The 14583-nt window shown below is 61.5% G+C and overlaps 1 protein-coding gene across 3 annotated transcripts in view; it reads left to right on the forward strand.

Moving 5' to 3' along the window:
- The window catches only part of LIMK1 (LIM domain kinase 1), a 40505-nt gene that overhangs the window by 11797 nt on the left and 14125 nt on the right, over positions 1 to 14583 (forward strand). For 2 of the 3 annotated variants that reach the window (XM_044994252.1, XM_044994253.1), the window contains 3 exons: positions 9789 to 9927; positions 13070 to 13179; positions 14035 to 14241. In XM_044994252.1, coding sequence (XP_044850187.1) covers positions 9789 to 9927; positions 13070 to 13179; positions 14035 to 14241 — 456 coding nt within the window. Of the gene's footprint in view, positions 1 to 9788; positions 9928 to 10410; positions 10463 to 13069; positions 13180 to 14034; positions 14242 to 14583 lie in introns of those variants that run through there. The other variant, XM_044994255.1, reaches the window with a different exon arrangement.

Consider the following 14583-nt stretch of genomic DNA (forward strand, 5'->3'; position numbering starts at 1 on the left):
GACAGCCCCACTGCTCCTCTGCATCCCTGCCCCCCCCGACAGCCCCACTGCTCCTCACTGCATCCCTGCCCCTCCCTACAGCCCCACTGCTCCTCTGCATCCCTGCCCCCTACAGCCCCACACTGACAGCCCCAGCCCCACTGCTCCTCACTCTGCATCCCTGCCCCCTACAGCCCCACTGCTCATCTGCATCCCTGCCCCCCTACAGCCCCACTGCTCCTCACTGCATCCCTGCCCCCCCGACAGCCCCACTGCTCCTCTGCATCCCTGCCCCCCCGACAGCCCCACTGCTCCTCACTGCATCCCTGCCCCTCCCTACAGCCCCACTGCTCCTCTGCATCCCTGCCCCCTACAGCCCCACACTGACAGCCCCAGCCCCACTGCTCCTCACTCTGCATCCCTGCCCCCTACAGCCCCACACTGACAGCCCCAGCCCCACTGCTCCTCACTCTGCATCCCTGCCCCCTACAGCCCCACTGCTCATCTGCATCCCTGCACTCCCTACAGCCCCACTGCTCCTCTGCATCCCTGCCCCCTGCAGCCCCACACCGACAGCCCCACCGCTCCTCACTCTGCATCCCTGCCCCCCCTACAGCCTCACTGCATTCCTGCCCCCTACAGCCCCACACCGACAGCCCCACCGCTCCTCACTCTGCATCCCTGCCCCCCCACAGCCCCACTGCTCCTCACTGCATCCCTGCCCCCTACAGCCCCACACCGACAGCCCCAGCCCCACTGCTCCTCACTCTGCATCCCTGCCCCCCCTACAGCCCCACTGCTCATCTGCATCCCTGCCCCCTACAGCCCCACCGCTCCTCACTGCATCCCTGCCCCCTACAGCCCCACTGCTCCTCACTGCATCCCTGCCCCGTACAGCCCCACTGCTCCTCTGCATCCCTGCCCCCTACAGCCCCACACTGACAGCCCCACTGCTCCTCACTGCATCCCTGCCCCCTACAGCCCCACACCGACAGCCCCAGCCCTCCCCATACTCCACCTCCCACTAGAGCCCCCACCCCTCATTCTGCATCGCTGCCCTCTTCCACTGCACACCAAAAGCCCCAGCCCTCCAGCCCACAGTCTTGATGCCTGCCACCCTAGAGCCCCACTGCTCCTCAATCTTCATTCTTGTCCCCTCTCCAGCCCCACTTCTCCATACCCCACCGCCCCCTAGAGCCCCAGCCCCACCCCCTACAGCTCCACACTGACCCCCCAGCCCCCATTCTCCATACCCCAGCCCTCCTCACTCTCCATCCCTGCCCCACCCCAACAGCCCCAGCCTTCCCACCCCCATACCCCACCTCACCTTCCGGCTCCCTCTCCAAGCCCACCGCTCCTCACTCTCCATCCCTGCCTCCCGCCCCCTCTGATAGCCCATGGCCTCCATTCTCCCAGCACCCCTTAGGGGCCTACCCCCACCCCTCTTCACTCTACGTCCCCGCTCCCCCTCCAGCCCCACACTGACAGGCCCACCCCCACCACGCCCGCCCACGCCTCCCTTTCCATTCTCATGCTGCCTCCAGCCCCATTCCAACAGCCCAGGCCCACTGCTCCTCACTCACAGACTCTCAGGGCTGGAAGGGGCCTCGGGAGGGATCTAGTCCCACCCCCGCTCAAAGCAGGACCAAACCCAGACAGATTTTTTTTTTTTTAAACCCCAGATCCCTCCGTGGCCCCTCAGGGACTGAGCTCACAACCCGGGTTTAGCAGGCCACTGCTCAAACCACTGAGCCAGGGCCGCTGAATCCATTTAGGCAAACGAGGCGGCTGCCTAGGGCGCCTACTGGTTGGGGGCACCGAAAAGCCCGCTCAGGCGAGGAGGTGGAGAGGAGGTGAGCTGGGGGGGAGGGCGTGGGGAGGGCCACCCGCAGTAATGGGGGGGGGCGCACAGGGGAACCGCTCCCCACCCCAGATCACCTCCACTCTGCCTCCTCCGCTGAGCACACAGCCCAGCTCTCAGTCTGCTCAAGCCTGGCAGGGGAGGAGAATTAGAGCGGCGCCGGCGTGCTCAGCGGAGGAGAGCTGGGGCGGGCTCCCCAGGCCGGGTTAGCTGCCGGGAGTCTCCCCAGGCGGGGTTAGCTGCCACAGGGGGGGGAGGGGAGAAGTCTCCCCAGGTGGGGTTAGCTGCCACGGGGGCGGGGGGGGGAGTCTCCCCAGGCGGGGTAAGCTGCCCCGGGGGCGGGGGTGCGGGGAGTCTCCCCAGGCGGGGTTAGCTGCCGCGGGGGGGGGGGAGAGTCTCCCCAGGTGGGGTTAGCTGCCACGGGGGCGGGGGGCGGAGTCTCCCCAGGTGGGGTTAGCTGCCACGGGGGCGGGGGGGGAGTCTCCCCAGGCGGGGTTAGCTGCCACGGGGGGGGGAGGGGAGTCTCCCCAGGCGAGGTTAGCTGCCACGGGGGGGGGGAGTCTCCCCAGGCAGGGTTAGCTGCCGCGGGGGGTGGGGGATCCCCGGGTGGGGGGCTGGCGCAAGGTGGAAGTTTCGCCTAGGGTGTGAAACTTCCTTGCACCGGCCCTGCACTGAGCTATCCCTCCCCCCACTCTCTAGCCTACCCCCCCCTCGAGCCCCACACTGACACCCCCAGCCCTCCCACCCCCCTCCTCCAGTTCCACACTGACAGCCCCAGCCCCACCGCTCCTCACTCTCCATCCCACCTCCCTCCAGCCCCACACCGACAGCCCCAACCCTCCTGCCCCCTCTCCAGCCCCACACCGACCACCTCAGCGCCCATTCTCCATACCCCACCCCCCACTAGGGCCCCACCCCCACCACTCCTCACTCTCCATCTCCGCCCCCGTCCAGCCCCACACTGACAGCCCAGCCCCACTGCTCTTTACTCTCCATTCCTGCCCCCCTCAGCACCACACCAACACCCCCAGCACTCCTGCCCTTCATTCTCCATTCCTTACCCCCACTCCAGCCCCACACCAACATCCCACGACCTCTGTCCCCACACTGACACCCACAGCCCAATGCCTGACCCTATCCTCCATCCCCACACTGACAGCCCGCCCCCCACCCCTCACTCTCCATCCCCACACCCCCAAACTCCAGTCCCACACTGATACCCCCCACCCTATCCCTCACTCTCCATACTGCCCCCCACTCCAGCGTCACACTGACACTCCAGTGCCCCAGCTCCAGCCCACTTCTCTCCATACCCCATGATCCTTACCCAGTTCTCCCAGCCACATGCTCCCCACTTTTCTGCATGCCGCTTCTCTACCAGGCATATAAAAAGTGATCTTCCCATGCTGTGAGCGTCTCCACAGCAGTGTCCTGCCAGAGCCCGAGTTCCAGCAGGATACATCTGGAGCTGTCGTGAATTGCACCGTTCATGCGTGCTGTGCAGTCTCGACATCTCCAGCGAGCCCAGCACCTGCTAGCGGGGCGGGGGAGTGGGGGCATGGAGAGCTGTAGACAGAGCACAGCAGCTGGGGCCTCCCCACCGGGACAGGGGGTTCATGGGGAGCAAAGGGTTCTGCTTGTCTCCAGCAGCTGGAAACCGTTACGGTGAGTGCAGTGTGAGTCAGAGCGCTGTGCCAGGCCTAAGGACACATTGCCGTGGGTGGGGGGAGCAGCACATCTGCAGGATGGCACTGCCCAGACATGCTTTAATGCATCTTGTACAGCGTGATGGTATCTCTTGCTGAGCACAGTCTGAGCCAGGCAGATCTGTGCTGCAGTGTGAATGATGAGAACCAGCCAGGGACTCTTTGTACAGTGCCTAGCGCAGTGTGGCCTTGATCCCTGACTAGGGCCCTAGCTGCTACTGCGCCACAAATTGAGTACACTTACTTCTGCACTTCACATACGACAGCGGTGCAGCTGCCGAGCTTCAGTGTAGACACTCCCTACGCTGACAGGAAGGATTTTGTCCTGAGAGGCAGTAGCTAGGTCCATAGAAGAATTCTGCCATCTACCTAACGCTGTCTGTACCAGGCTCAGGTGATATGACTGTCTCTCGGGGGTGTGGATATTTTCACACGGATGTAAATTCTAGTGTAGCCCAGGCCTGAGATTCCAGGCCTATTACCTGTCTGTGTGTTACTCTGACGCCTGGAATGTCGGTTGAGTCAGCGTGAAGCCGTGGAAATAGCTACAAGCATGATTGAAGGCTCTTTTTGTTCAGACTGTCACCAGGTTCAGTCACCCCTGAGATCCACAGTATGTTACCATCCAGTTCGCAGGCATTGGTACCTTACAAGTTCCAGCTGTGCGACATACAGCGAGGCACGGCGAGGGCGTGTCTGCACTGACAATGCTGCAGCGGCACAGTGGAGTGCTTTATGTGGATAGGAGGAGTTCTCCCGTGCCACCGCCCGGAGAGGCAGCGGCTAGGTTGACAGAAGAATTCTTCCATCCAGCGAGTGCTGTCTACCCCAGGATTTCGCTCGCACAGCTGCGGCTCTTGGGGGGTGGCATCCTGGCCAATGGGGTCACAAGACTGCTATCCAGTTCCCTTCTCCTCCATCACCTGCTCACACAGACACCCCATCTGTAGCTAAACCCATAGGTAGGTAGGTAACTCAACCATTCACCACCCTTACTCTGCAGCTAATTGGGACTGATTGGCTGGGGGAGATGGCACAGATGTGGGTCACTTGGCCCACCTGCCAAACCCGTGCACCAGCCTGGGCTCCCAGCTCCAAGTACAGCTAACACGAGAGATGCTGTCGTGCTGTGGCCCCACTTCCCTCTGGGGCAGGTCCCAGGCTGTGGCTGGACAGCACATGATGTGCACAAATCGATTGCTGCATTGCGGCCCGCATGCAACAGGATGTGATTCTGTGACACTGCTTCCTCTTCTCCCCACACCAGGAGAAATCAAGAGCAAGTAGTGACCCAAACACAGCCAGTGCCTTCCCAGTGCCCCACAGCGTTACCACACTGGGAACTTATCTCCGAGGGAGGGCTCCCTCAGCCATGGCGCCCGGCTGGAATTAGCGGAGGATCTGCAGGCAATGCAGACAGGACACAGTTAGAGACCAGCAGTGGCTACCCGAGCTACCAATCTGGGACGCTATTAGAGACCAATAGTGGTCACCCGAACTACAGAGCTCAGCCACAATTAGACACCAGGGGAGGCTACGTGAACTGCAGAGCCTGGACTGAATTAGAGATGGGGGTGTCTGTGTGAGCCGGGGGGTGGGATGGAACTAGAGATGGAGGTGTCTGTGTGAATGGGGGGGAGGGGTGGAACTAGAGATGGGGGTGTCAGTGTGAGCGGCGGGGAGGTGTGGAAATAGAGATGGGGGTGTCTGTGTGAATAGGGGGGAGGGGTGGAACTAGAGATGGGGGTGTCTGTGTGAGCCGGGGGATGGGATGGAACTAGAGATGGGGGTGTCTGTGTGAATAGGGGGGAGGGGTGGAACTAGAGATGGGGGTGTCTGTGTGAGCCGGGGGGTGGGATGGAACTAGAGATGGAGGTGTCTGTGTGAGCCGGGGGGTGGGATGGAACTAGAGATGGGGGTGTCTGTGTGAATGGGGGAGGAGTGGAATTAGAGATGGAGGTGTCAGTGTGAGCCAGGGGAGGGGGATGGAACTAGAGATGGGGGTGTCAGTGTGAGCTGAGGGGAGGTGTGGAAATAGAGATGGGGGTGTCTGTGTGAATAGGGGGGAGGGGTGGAACTAGAGATGGGGGTGTCTGTGTGAGCCGGGGGATGGGATGGAACTAGAGATGGGGGTGTCTGTGAGATGGGGGAGGGGTGGAACTAGAGATGGGGGTGTCTGTGTGAGAGGGGATCCAAACCCCAAATAAACAGATAAAATCTCACCCTCAGAGATGTTTCCATAAGTTTCTTTCACAGACTGGACGCCTTCCTAGTCTGGGCCCAATCCTTTCCCCTGGTACAGCCCTTGTTCCAGCTCAGGTGGTAGCTCGGGGATGTCTCATGACTGCCCCCCCCTTTGTTCTGTCCCACCTCCTTATATAGCGGGAATCTTTTGTCTCTCTGGGTCCCCGCCCCCTCTTCTAAATGGAAAAACACCAGGTTTAAGATGGATTCCAGGACCAGGTGACGTGGTCACATGTCCTGTGAGACCCCCAAGCCTTCATTCCTCCCAGCCTGACTCTCAGGAAGGCCTGCAAGCAAACAGAGCCATCTACAGTCAATTGTCCTGGTTAATGGGAGCCATCAACATTCCAAGCCACCATTAATGGCCCACACTTTGCATAACTACAATAGGCCCTCAGGGTTATAGTTCATATTTCTAGTTTCAGATACAAGAGTGGTACATTTATACAGATAGAATGACCACACTCAGTGGATTATAAACTTTGTAATGATACCTTACAAGAGACTTTTTGCATGAAGCATATTCCAGTTACATTATATTCACATTCATTAACATATTTTCATAAAATCATATAGAGTGCAATGTCACTGGGGTGTCTGTGGGATGCAATTAGAGATGGGGGTGTCAGTGTGAGCCAGGGGTAGGGGTGGGATTAGAGATGGGGGTGTCAGTGTGAGCCGGGGTGTGGAGTGGAATTAGAGATGGGGGTGTGTGTGGGAGCCAGGGGAGGGGCGGGATTAGAGATGGGGGTGTCTGAGTGAGCTGGGGGGGCAGGAGGGATTAGAGATGGGGGTGTCAGTGTGAACCGGGGTCTGGGTTGGGATTAGAGATGGGGGTGTCTGTGGGAGCCGGGGGACAGGATGGAACTAGAGATGGGAGTGTCAGTGTGAGCTGGGGGGGGAAGGGTGGGATTAGACATGGGGGTGTCAGTGTGAGCCAGGGAGAGGGGTGGGATTAGAGATGGGGGTGTCAGTGTGAGCCAGGGGGAGGGGTGGAATTAGAGATGGGGGTGTCTGTGGGAGCCGGGGAGAGGGGTGGAATTAGAGATGGGGGTGTCAGTGGGAGCCGGGGGATGGGATGGAACTAGAGATGGGGGTGTCAGTGTGTGCCGGGTGGGGAGGGGTGGGATTAGAGATGGGGGTGTCAGTGTGAGCCGGTGGGAGGGGTTAAATCAGTGTGAACAGGGGGGATGGGTGGGATTAGAGATGGGGGAGTCAGTGTGAGCCAGGAGGAGGGGTGGAATTAGAGATGGGGGTGTCTGTGTGAGCCGGGGGGAGGGGTGGAATTAGAAATGGGGGTGTCAGTGTGATCCGAGGGGAGGGGTGGAATTAGAGATGGGGGTGTCAGTGTGAGCCGGGGGGAGGGGTGGAATTAGAGATGGGGTTGAATCTGTGAACCAGGGGGATGGGTGGAATTAGAGATGGGGGTGTCAGTGTGAGCCAGGGGCTGGGGTGGGATTAGAGATGGGGGTGTCTGTGGGAGCCGGGGGATGGGATGGAACTAGAGATGGGGGTGTCAGTGTGTGCCGGGTGGGGAGGGGTGGGATTAGAGATGGGGGTGTCTGTGGGAGCTGGGGGGAGGGGTGGGATTAGAGATGGGGGTGTCAGTGTGAGCTGGTGGGAGGGGTTGAATCAGTGTGAACCAGGGGGATGGGTGGGATTAGAGATGGGGGTGTCAGTGTGAGACAGGGGTTGGGGTGGGATTAGAGATGGGGTTGAATCTGTGAACCAGGGGGATGGGTGGAATTAGAGATGGGGGTGTCAGTGTGAGCCGAGGGTTGGGGTGGGATTAGAGATGGGGGTGTCTGTGGGAGCTGGTGGGAGGGGTTGAATCAGTGTGAACCTGGGGGGTGGGTGGGATTAGAGATGGGGGTGTCAGTGTGAGCCAGGGGTTGGGGTGGGATTAGAGATGGGGGTGTCAGTGTGAGCCGAGGGTTGGGGTGGGATTAGAGATGGGGGTGTCTGTGGGAGCTGGGGGGAGGGGTGGGATTAGAGATGGGGGTGTCAGTGTGAGCTGGTGGGAGGGGTTGAATCAGTGTGAACCAGGGGGATGGGTGGGATTAGAGATGGGGGTGTCAGTGTGAGCCAGGGGTTGGGGTGGGATTAGAGATGGGGGTGTCAGTGTGAGCCGAGGGTTGGGGTGGGATTAGAGATGGGGGTGTCTGTGGGAGCCGGGGGATGGGACGGACATAGAGACTGCACGTGACAAGGAATCCTGGGCCTGGGGCCTGACATCCGAAAGCCCGAGGGTGAGCAGGGGATGGCGGAGAAGGGAACTGGAAGCCAGCATCACCTGGGCATCACTATATTGAGAACAGTCTGTGTGGGACCAGGCAGCTGGGAGTCCCCTCGCCACTGGTGCTGGGACTGGCGAGCGCCTTGTCGGCTGGCTGGCGGGCACACAGCAAGCAGGGCTCTGAACGGGGATTGCCACTTGCTGGGGCCCTCTGCAACAGCCATGATCAGACAGGAAATGGCCTGGCTGCTGCAGCCTCTCCCCGCACACAGGGTGCAGGATGGTGATGGCTTTTTCCAGAGCGGTAGAACCGGGTCTCTCCCCAAGGCAGCAGGCTGCTGTGGTACTGCAAGTGCCAATAACCACTGGCCATCACAGCCCAGTCTGCCAGCCATCGCCATCCCCTGTGGAGCCTAGTCCATGGAGCCTTTGGCTCCGTCTCCACTATGGAGCCTGCCCATTGACCCAGAGGTGCTAGGTTCCCGGAGACGCCCCGGCAGCAGAGTGACGTGCAGTGATTGTGATCACTCTGGGTATGTGTACACTGCAGTTAGACACCAGCGGCTGGTCCGCGCCCACTGACATGGGCACGCGGCCTCAGGCTAAGGGCCTGGGCTGTAGGACCCTGCGAGGTGGGAGGATTCCAGAGCCCGAGCTCAAACATCTTTACCACAAGTCAACAGCCCCTTAGCCCAGGTCAGGGGGTGTCTACATGCAGTGTAGACATACATCTGCACCAGAGCTGGAACAGCGGTTCTCCCAGAAGCCCACGGGAGGCTGGCAGCCCCCTGCCAGAGGAGCAACAGTCTCTCTCTTTCTCCATCAGCATTTGGCACAGCTCAGAGGTGCCCACACAGATGGGGTCAGGGTTCAAGAGCTTCCCAGTTGCGCAGACGCTGTCAGGCTGCAGCCCTGAACTCACGTCCACGTAGTCTGCTCTTCACTTTGCATGGGGGGCTAGTTATGTGATGGGGGAGGGGCTGAACATCACTGGGACACACCCCGGTCCCAGGGTGGGGGAGGGGTTGAGTGTAGCTGGGACATGACCAGGAGGGGCTGAGCATTAACTCGTGCTGTGCTGGGAGGGAGCTTGAGCCACCTGCCTTGTCACTGTCAGCCCAGGGGAAATGAGCAGGCCTGGGAGAGGCCAGCAGGATGCTGCGTGAGCTGGAGAGCAGGCAAAGCTGGCTGGACCCAATGCACGCCTGGTGCAATTCCCCTGGAGTCACTGGGACAGCCGCAGGGCCAGGGTGGGTTGGCGAGGGGGTGAGGAGTGAGGTCTGTGAGGTCGCTTGCCTGTCTGCAGCTGCCAGGTCGCAGTGACATGGTGGCTCGTGCAGGTGTGTGAGGGAGGGGAGCTTGGGCTGGGTGCGGGGTGCGTGACAAGGAGCAGAGACCAGCAGGGCCATACGGGAGGGATGGAGGGCAGCTCAGCATGGAGGGCCGGCGCTAGCTGGGGCAGCCCCCATGCCCGGAGTACAGCAGCTAGTCCTCTACTGTGGGGCGCACAATCAGGGGCTGGGGCTGCAGATGCCGCTGACAGGCAGGTTTTCCTCTGCAAGGGCCCAGAGCCCAGCCCTGCAGCCGTTTGGGGAGGTAGCGCGCAGCAGGAGCAGCCCAGCCCCATGGTACTGCGGCTTTCCTGTGGCCGGGCGGGGGGGAGGGTCACGCTTGCATGGTGCCCTCGTTCGGATCCCGATAGGTCACGGGCAGGCTCTTCAAAGGGCTTTGCTGTCCGTGATCCGCCCTCTTGCTACTGCAGGTGCTGTGAGTGCGGGGCCCTGCTGTCCCACCAGTACTACGAGAAGGATGGGCGCCTCTACTGCAAGAAGGACTATTGGGCCAGGTTCGGGGAGCTGTGCCACGGCTGCTCGGAGCAGATCACCAAGGGGCTGGTCATGGTAAGTACCATTCATCAGAGCAGAGGCGTTGCCCCCTGCGAGCAGCCTGAATGCGGGTGCACCTAAGGAACAGCTTAAAGTGTGGGGCGCAGGGCTCTGTGCAGTCAGCCCAACCCGGGTGCGAGGCCTGACCCTGTGCAGTCATTTACTCCGGTGGAGCACTGCCCAGCCAGACCGGCACTGAGATCAATGCTATCACAGTGTGCAGGCAAGCAGAGACTCAGGCCCAGGGCTCCTTGGGTTCTGGGGATTCCCACAAACCCGGTGGGCTTGTGGCTAGCAGTGACTGGACATTCCCAGCCCAGCTTCTCCGCAGGGCAGCGTGGGACATGACCTGGGGCTCAAGCTGAAGATGTGGGCGTTGCTAGCTGGTGTCAGCTAGAGATGAGGTCATTGGAAAGGGGGTAGTTTCCAGCAGTGGGCGAGTAAATAAGTCACACACACAGCAGGGAGCCTGTCACACTTACCCAGCACCATGGTAGGAGAAGCCAGGCGCATGCACCAGCAGGGGAACTGGTACAGCACCATGCTACAGGTAAGGGCCAGACCGGGAGCTGCGGCCACTGCCCGTGAAGGGGAGGGCCAGGAAGGATGTTGCTTTCCAGCAACTGGGCCCCTTGGCCATTGGAGGCGGGATTGGGGGGCTTGTTGATATCACTAATGTCACTGGATTTTGGGTGGAAATTTGTAACCTCAAATTTCTTGCCTGAGGCAGATAAGTGGCAATTAGTCAGGGAGCTGGGACGTGGTCGAGTGCCATATCCATCCCCTTTGCAGACAAGGGGTCAGTAGTGATACCCATAGGTGCTGGGGGAGGCTGCCGCACCTCCTTGGTGGAAGTAGCAATAACAACCCAAATACGTGGTTTCAGCACCCCTGGTGGGACCCCAGTGATGGCAGTGGAGTCACGCCTGGTGAGAGAGGTCCAAGCCCCAGGAGTTACCGGGACACTGTCACGTCAAAAGCGACTCAAACCTCCTGTCCTCCATTCCTGGGGAGCCCCAAGCTGACAGCGCTGGCAGTCTCACCCCCCTGTCCGTGACTCACTCTGCGTCCCACTCACTCAGCGTGGGCAGCACAGAGTGGCTGATACCTCTCGCTTCTGTTTGTCTGGTGGGCGCTCTGTGGGGAGTGATTTGGCGCAGGTTTTACTGGCAAACTCCCAACCTTCCCCGTGCGAGCAGCTGTGCTAGTCAGTGCCGTGCTGGGGCTGCAGCGCCTGCTCAGCACGCAGGGTTTGGGCTGCAGGGGATGTTTACATCCGACAGTCACTACCTGCCAATTGATTGCCTTTCGGTTCATGAACACTGTCCTGCTGGGTTTATACAGCTTCACCCCAGCACATGCGGACAGGGCCTCTGAGACTGAGCCCAGGAATCCCCCCAGGGCCAGGGCCTCTGGGACAGAGCCCAGGGGTCCCCCCAGGGCCAGGGCCTCTGAGACTGAGCCCGGGTGTCTCCCCCAGGAATGGGCCTCTGAGACTGAGCCCATGGGTCCCCAGCAGGGAATGGGCCTCTGAGGCTGAGCCCAGGGGTTCCCCCATGGCAGCTCTCCTCCATGCTTGAATCTCTTTCCGAACCCCAGGGCTTAGCCTGTGCATGTCCTGCATGCCCCCCAGGAGAGCCCGTCCTCGCCCAGGTCACCCCAGAAGAGCTGTGTTCGGAGGTCTGGTCCAGCCAGGCAGGGAGCCGAGCCAGCAAGTGCCTTCCGGGCAGCCCTGCCTCTGCACTTCCCGTCTCCCACCCCGGGTGCTTCAGTCAAGTGCTGTCATTGCCACAGCGGGGAAAGGCCGGGCTGGGGAGGCAGCCATGTGACTATGCCGCAGCCCAGGGCACTTCCCCTTGTTTACAAGCACAGGGCAGGGAGGGGCTCTTTGCCCCACCCCAGCCATGGGATGTAGTGCCCTGGCCATGGGAGCAACCCCTGGGGTCCCATCCAGGCTGTCCCCACTGGGCAGGGCCGCTCCCAGGGCTTTGTCCAGTCAGGGGCGAAGAGCTCTCACCCTCAGCAGCCTTGGCCTGGCCATCAGGGCGCGTTTTCCTTGACTACATCTAATCCTGTCATTCCTGAGGAGCCCTGGCTGAGTAGCTGCCCTCCTGCTCGGGCTCTGCAGGGCCTTAGTGCTGTCCCTAGGCCAGCTCCCTGAATCTCCTCTCACTGTGGGCTCCCTCCAGCCCCAGAGCCTGTCTGGCTTTTCTCTCTGAGGCGCCCAGAGCAGAGCCCGGTGATCCTGGCTCTGGCTCCCCAAGCAGGAGAGAAGGGCCGGGCCCCTCCCTGCTAGGGCACGAGGCCATCACTCCACACCACCTCACAGACAGATCCCTGCCTGGTGGGCTCCCCTCTCCGCCTGGCTGGGGGTGAGCTCCCAGCACATGGCCAGTGAGAGGCAGACTCCTGCAGCAGGGAGCAGGGATCCAAGCCCGGAAGGCAGGATCCCTGGTGCAACCCCTTAGAAGAGAAGGACTTGGGGTAATCTTGCTTCAGAGCCTGGCCCAGGCCCACGAGGGGGCCCAGGGTTGCCGTTCCTTGTGCCCCAAATGCAGTTGAGGAATAGTGGGGCAAAGCTCTGCCTTGGCCAGACCTGCTCCAGCTGCGGTCGCACCCCCGATGCTGGGGTTCCTGTGGAGGAGGCACAAAGCTGTCAGAGCTGGCTCCTCTCTTACCAGAGGGCCCCTGCATGGGGGAGTTTCCCAGGGGGCTTTACTGCTGTGTTGTATGTTGGTGCCAAGGAGCCACCTGGCACCAGTGAATGGGGCCCTGTGTCCATGGGCGGAGCTCACGGGCAGAGGACCAGAGAGGAGGAATGGGCTATAGCACAGGGCAGCAGGGAAGTGGATCTTGCCAGTGGCACCATGAGGGGGCCCAAGCTCGGGCTGCTGGGGTTCAGAGCAGGGATGCAGGATGTAACTCCTGCCTCGCCCCATCATTGGCCTAGACCCCCCGTGAACCAGTCCCACGCGCCTGTCCAGCCATGGGGCCAGCAGCCTGTGGGGCTCAGGCCCAGCTGCAGGAGGCTCTTCCAGTCACAGCAGGAGTGGATTGGGCAGGATGCTTGGCCCAGCGTTCGCCCGGCTGCTCCCTGAGCGGTGGGGGGTGCACCCAGGTGGGCACGCTCAGCCCACGCTCTGTATCTCCGGAACAGGTGGCTGGGGAGCAGAAATACCACCCAGAGTGCTTCAGCTGTCTCAGCTGCCGGGCGTTCATCGGGGACGGCGACACCTACGCGCTCGTGGAGCGCTCCAAGCTCTACTGGTATGTGGGGCTGGAGTCACACCCCTCCCCCCAGGGCCCTGGCCCCCAGGGCTGGGGTCACGTCCCCTCCCACCCGGGCCAGCATCGTGCCCCCTACAGGGGCACAGTCACACCCACAGGGGCCCACTGCAAACAGAGCAGTGGCAATGATTCCAGCAGGTACTCGACTAGTGGCCAATGGGCTGATCCATTCCAGCGCGTGGGGGGATACCGAACTAGTGGCCAGTAGTCTGATCCATCCAGCGGGTGGGGAGGGGGTACCGAACTAGTGGCCAGTGGGCTGATCCATTCCAGCAGGCGGGGGGTGGTGGTGGTGGTACTGGACTAGTGGCCAATGGGCTGATCCATTCCAGCGGGTGGGGGGGAGGGTACCGGACTAGTGGCCAATGGGCTGATCCATTCCGGCATGTGGGAGGGGGGTACTGGTCTAGTGGCCAATGGCCTGATTTGGGCCATCCTGTGTTGTCACACTAACTCTTGGGACTGCTATGGCCCCACTGTGCTCCTGTTCTTGGGCCCACGTCCCAGTGCAGCCTTCTGGACCCAGGGGTGAGGGTGGGGCAGAGGATAGCCCAGCTGTGGCACGTTGCAGTGGGTGCTCAGCGAGTCCCCCTCACACCGTCTGTGGGTACCAGGCTGGGAGTCCCTCTTGGGACACGCCACAGACTGAAATGCACTGTTAGGGAGCACGGGGTGAGCCCCAGCCCGCTGTTCACTGCCTCTCCTGGCAGGGGCTATTCCCCTCCATGGGCCAGCGCGTGGGTCCCCCTTGCCCTGAACCCATCTGCAAAGAAAAACTGCTAACAAACTGCTCATGGCTTCTCTCCTGTCTCCCCCCGCTGCCCTCCTCCCCAGCGGGCACTGCTACTACCAGATGGTGGTGACCCCGGTGATAGAGCAGATCCTGCCGGACTCCCCGGGCGCCCGCATCCCACACACTGTCACACTGGTGTCCATCCCAGCCTGCAGCGACGGGAAGCGAGGGTTCTCTGTGTCCATTGACCAGCACTGCAGCTCCCAGGGCTGTGGCTCAGAACACTCCCACACGGTCCGGGTCCGAGAGTAAGTATCTGCCCCGGGGGAGGGGGACGATGCTCTAGCACCAGCAGAGAGAGGGGAGCACTCCACAGGTAGCAGGCTTGGGGCTAGTGGGCACAGATCTCCCTGGTGCGGTGGGAGCCCCTCTGCCAGTTCTCACAGCTCTGTGCATGGGGAGGAGGCCAAAGAGCCCTGCAGACTGACTCCAGCCCCCCACCCCATGCACACACCCTGCTTCACCCTTCTGAGGGGTGGGAGTTCACATCCCGTCTAGTGCCAGCAAGGAGGGGCCCAGGGAGAGCCACTTGCAATGGGAGCTGTGTGTGCAGCACCGAAACCACCCCCCCAACCCCTTTGCCTGAGGGG

This window comes from Mauremys mutica, chromosome 19, assembly GCF_020497125.1.
Source record: "Mauremys mutica isolate MM-2020 ecotype Southern chromosome 19, ASM2049712v1, whole genome shotgun sequence".
NCBI classification, from domain to species: domain Eukaryota; kingdom Metazoa; phylum Chordata; order Testudines; family Geoemydidae; genus Mauremys; species Mauremys mutica.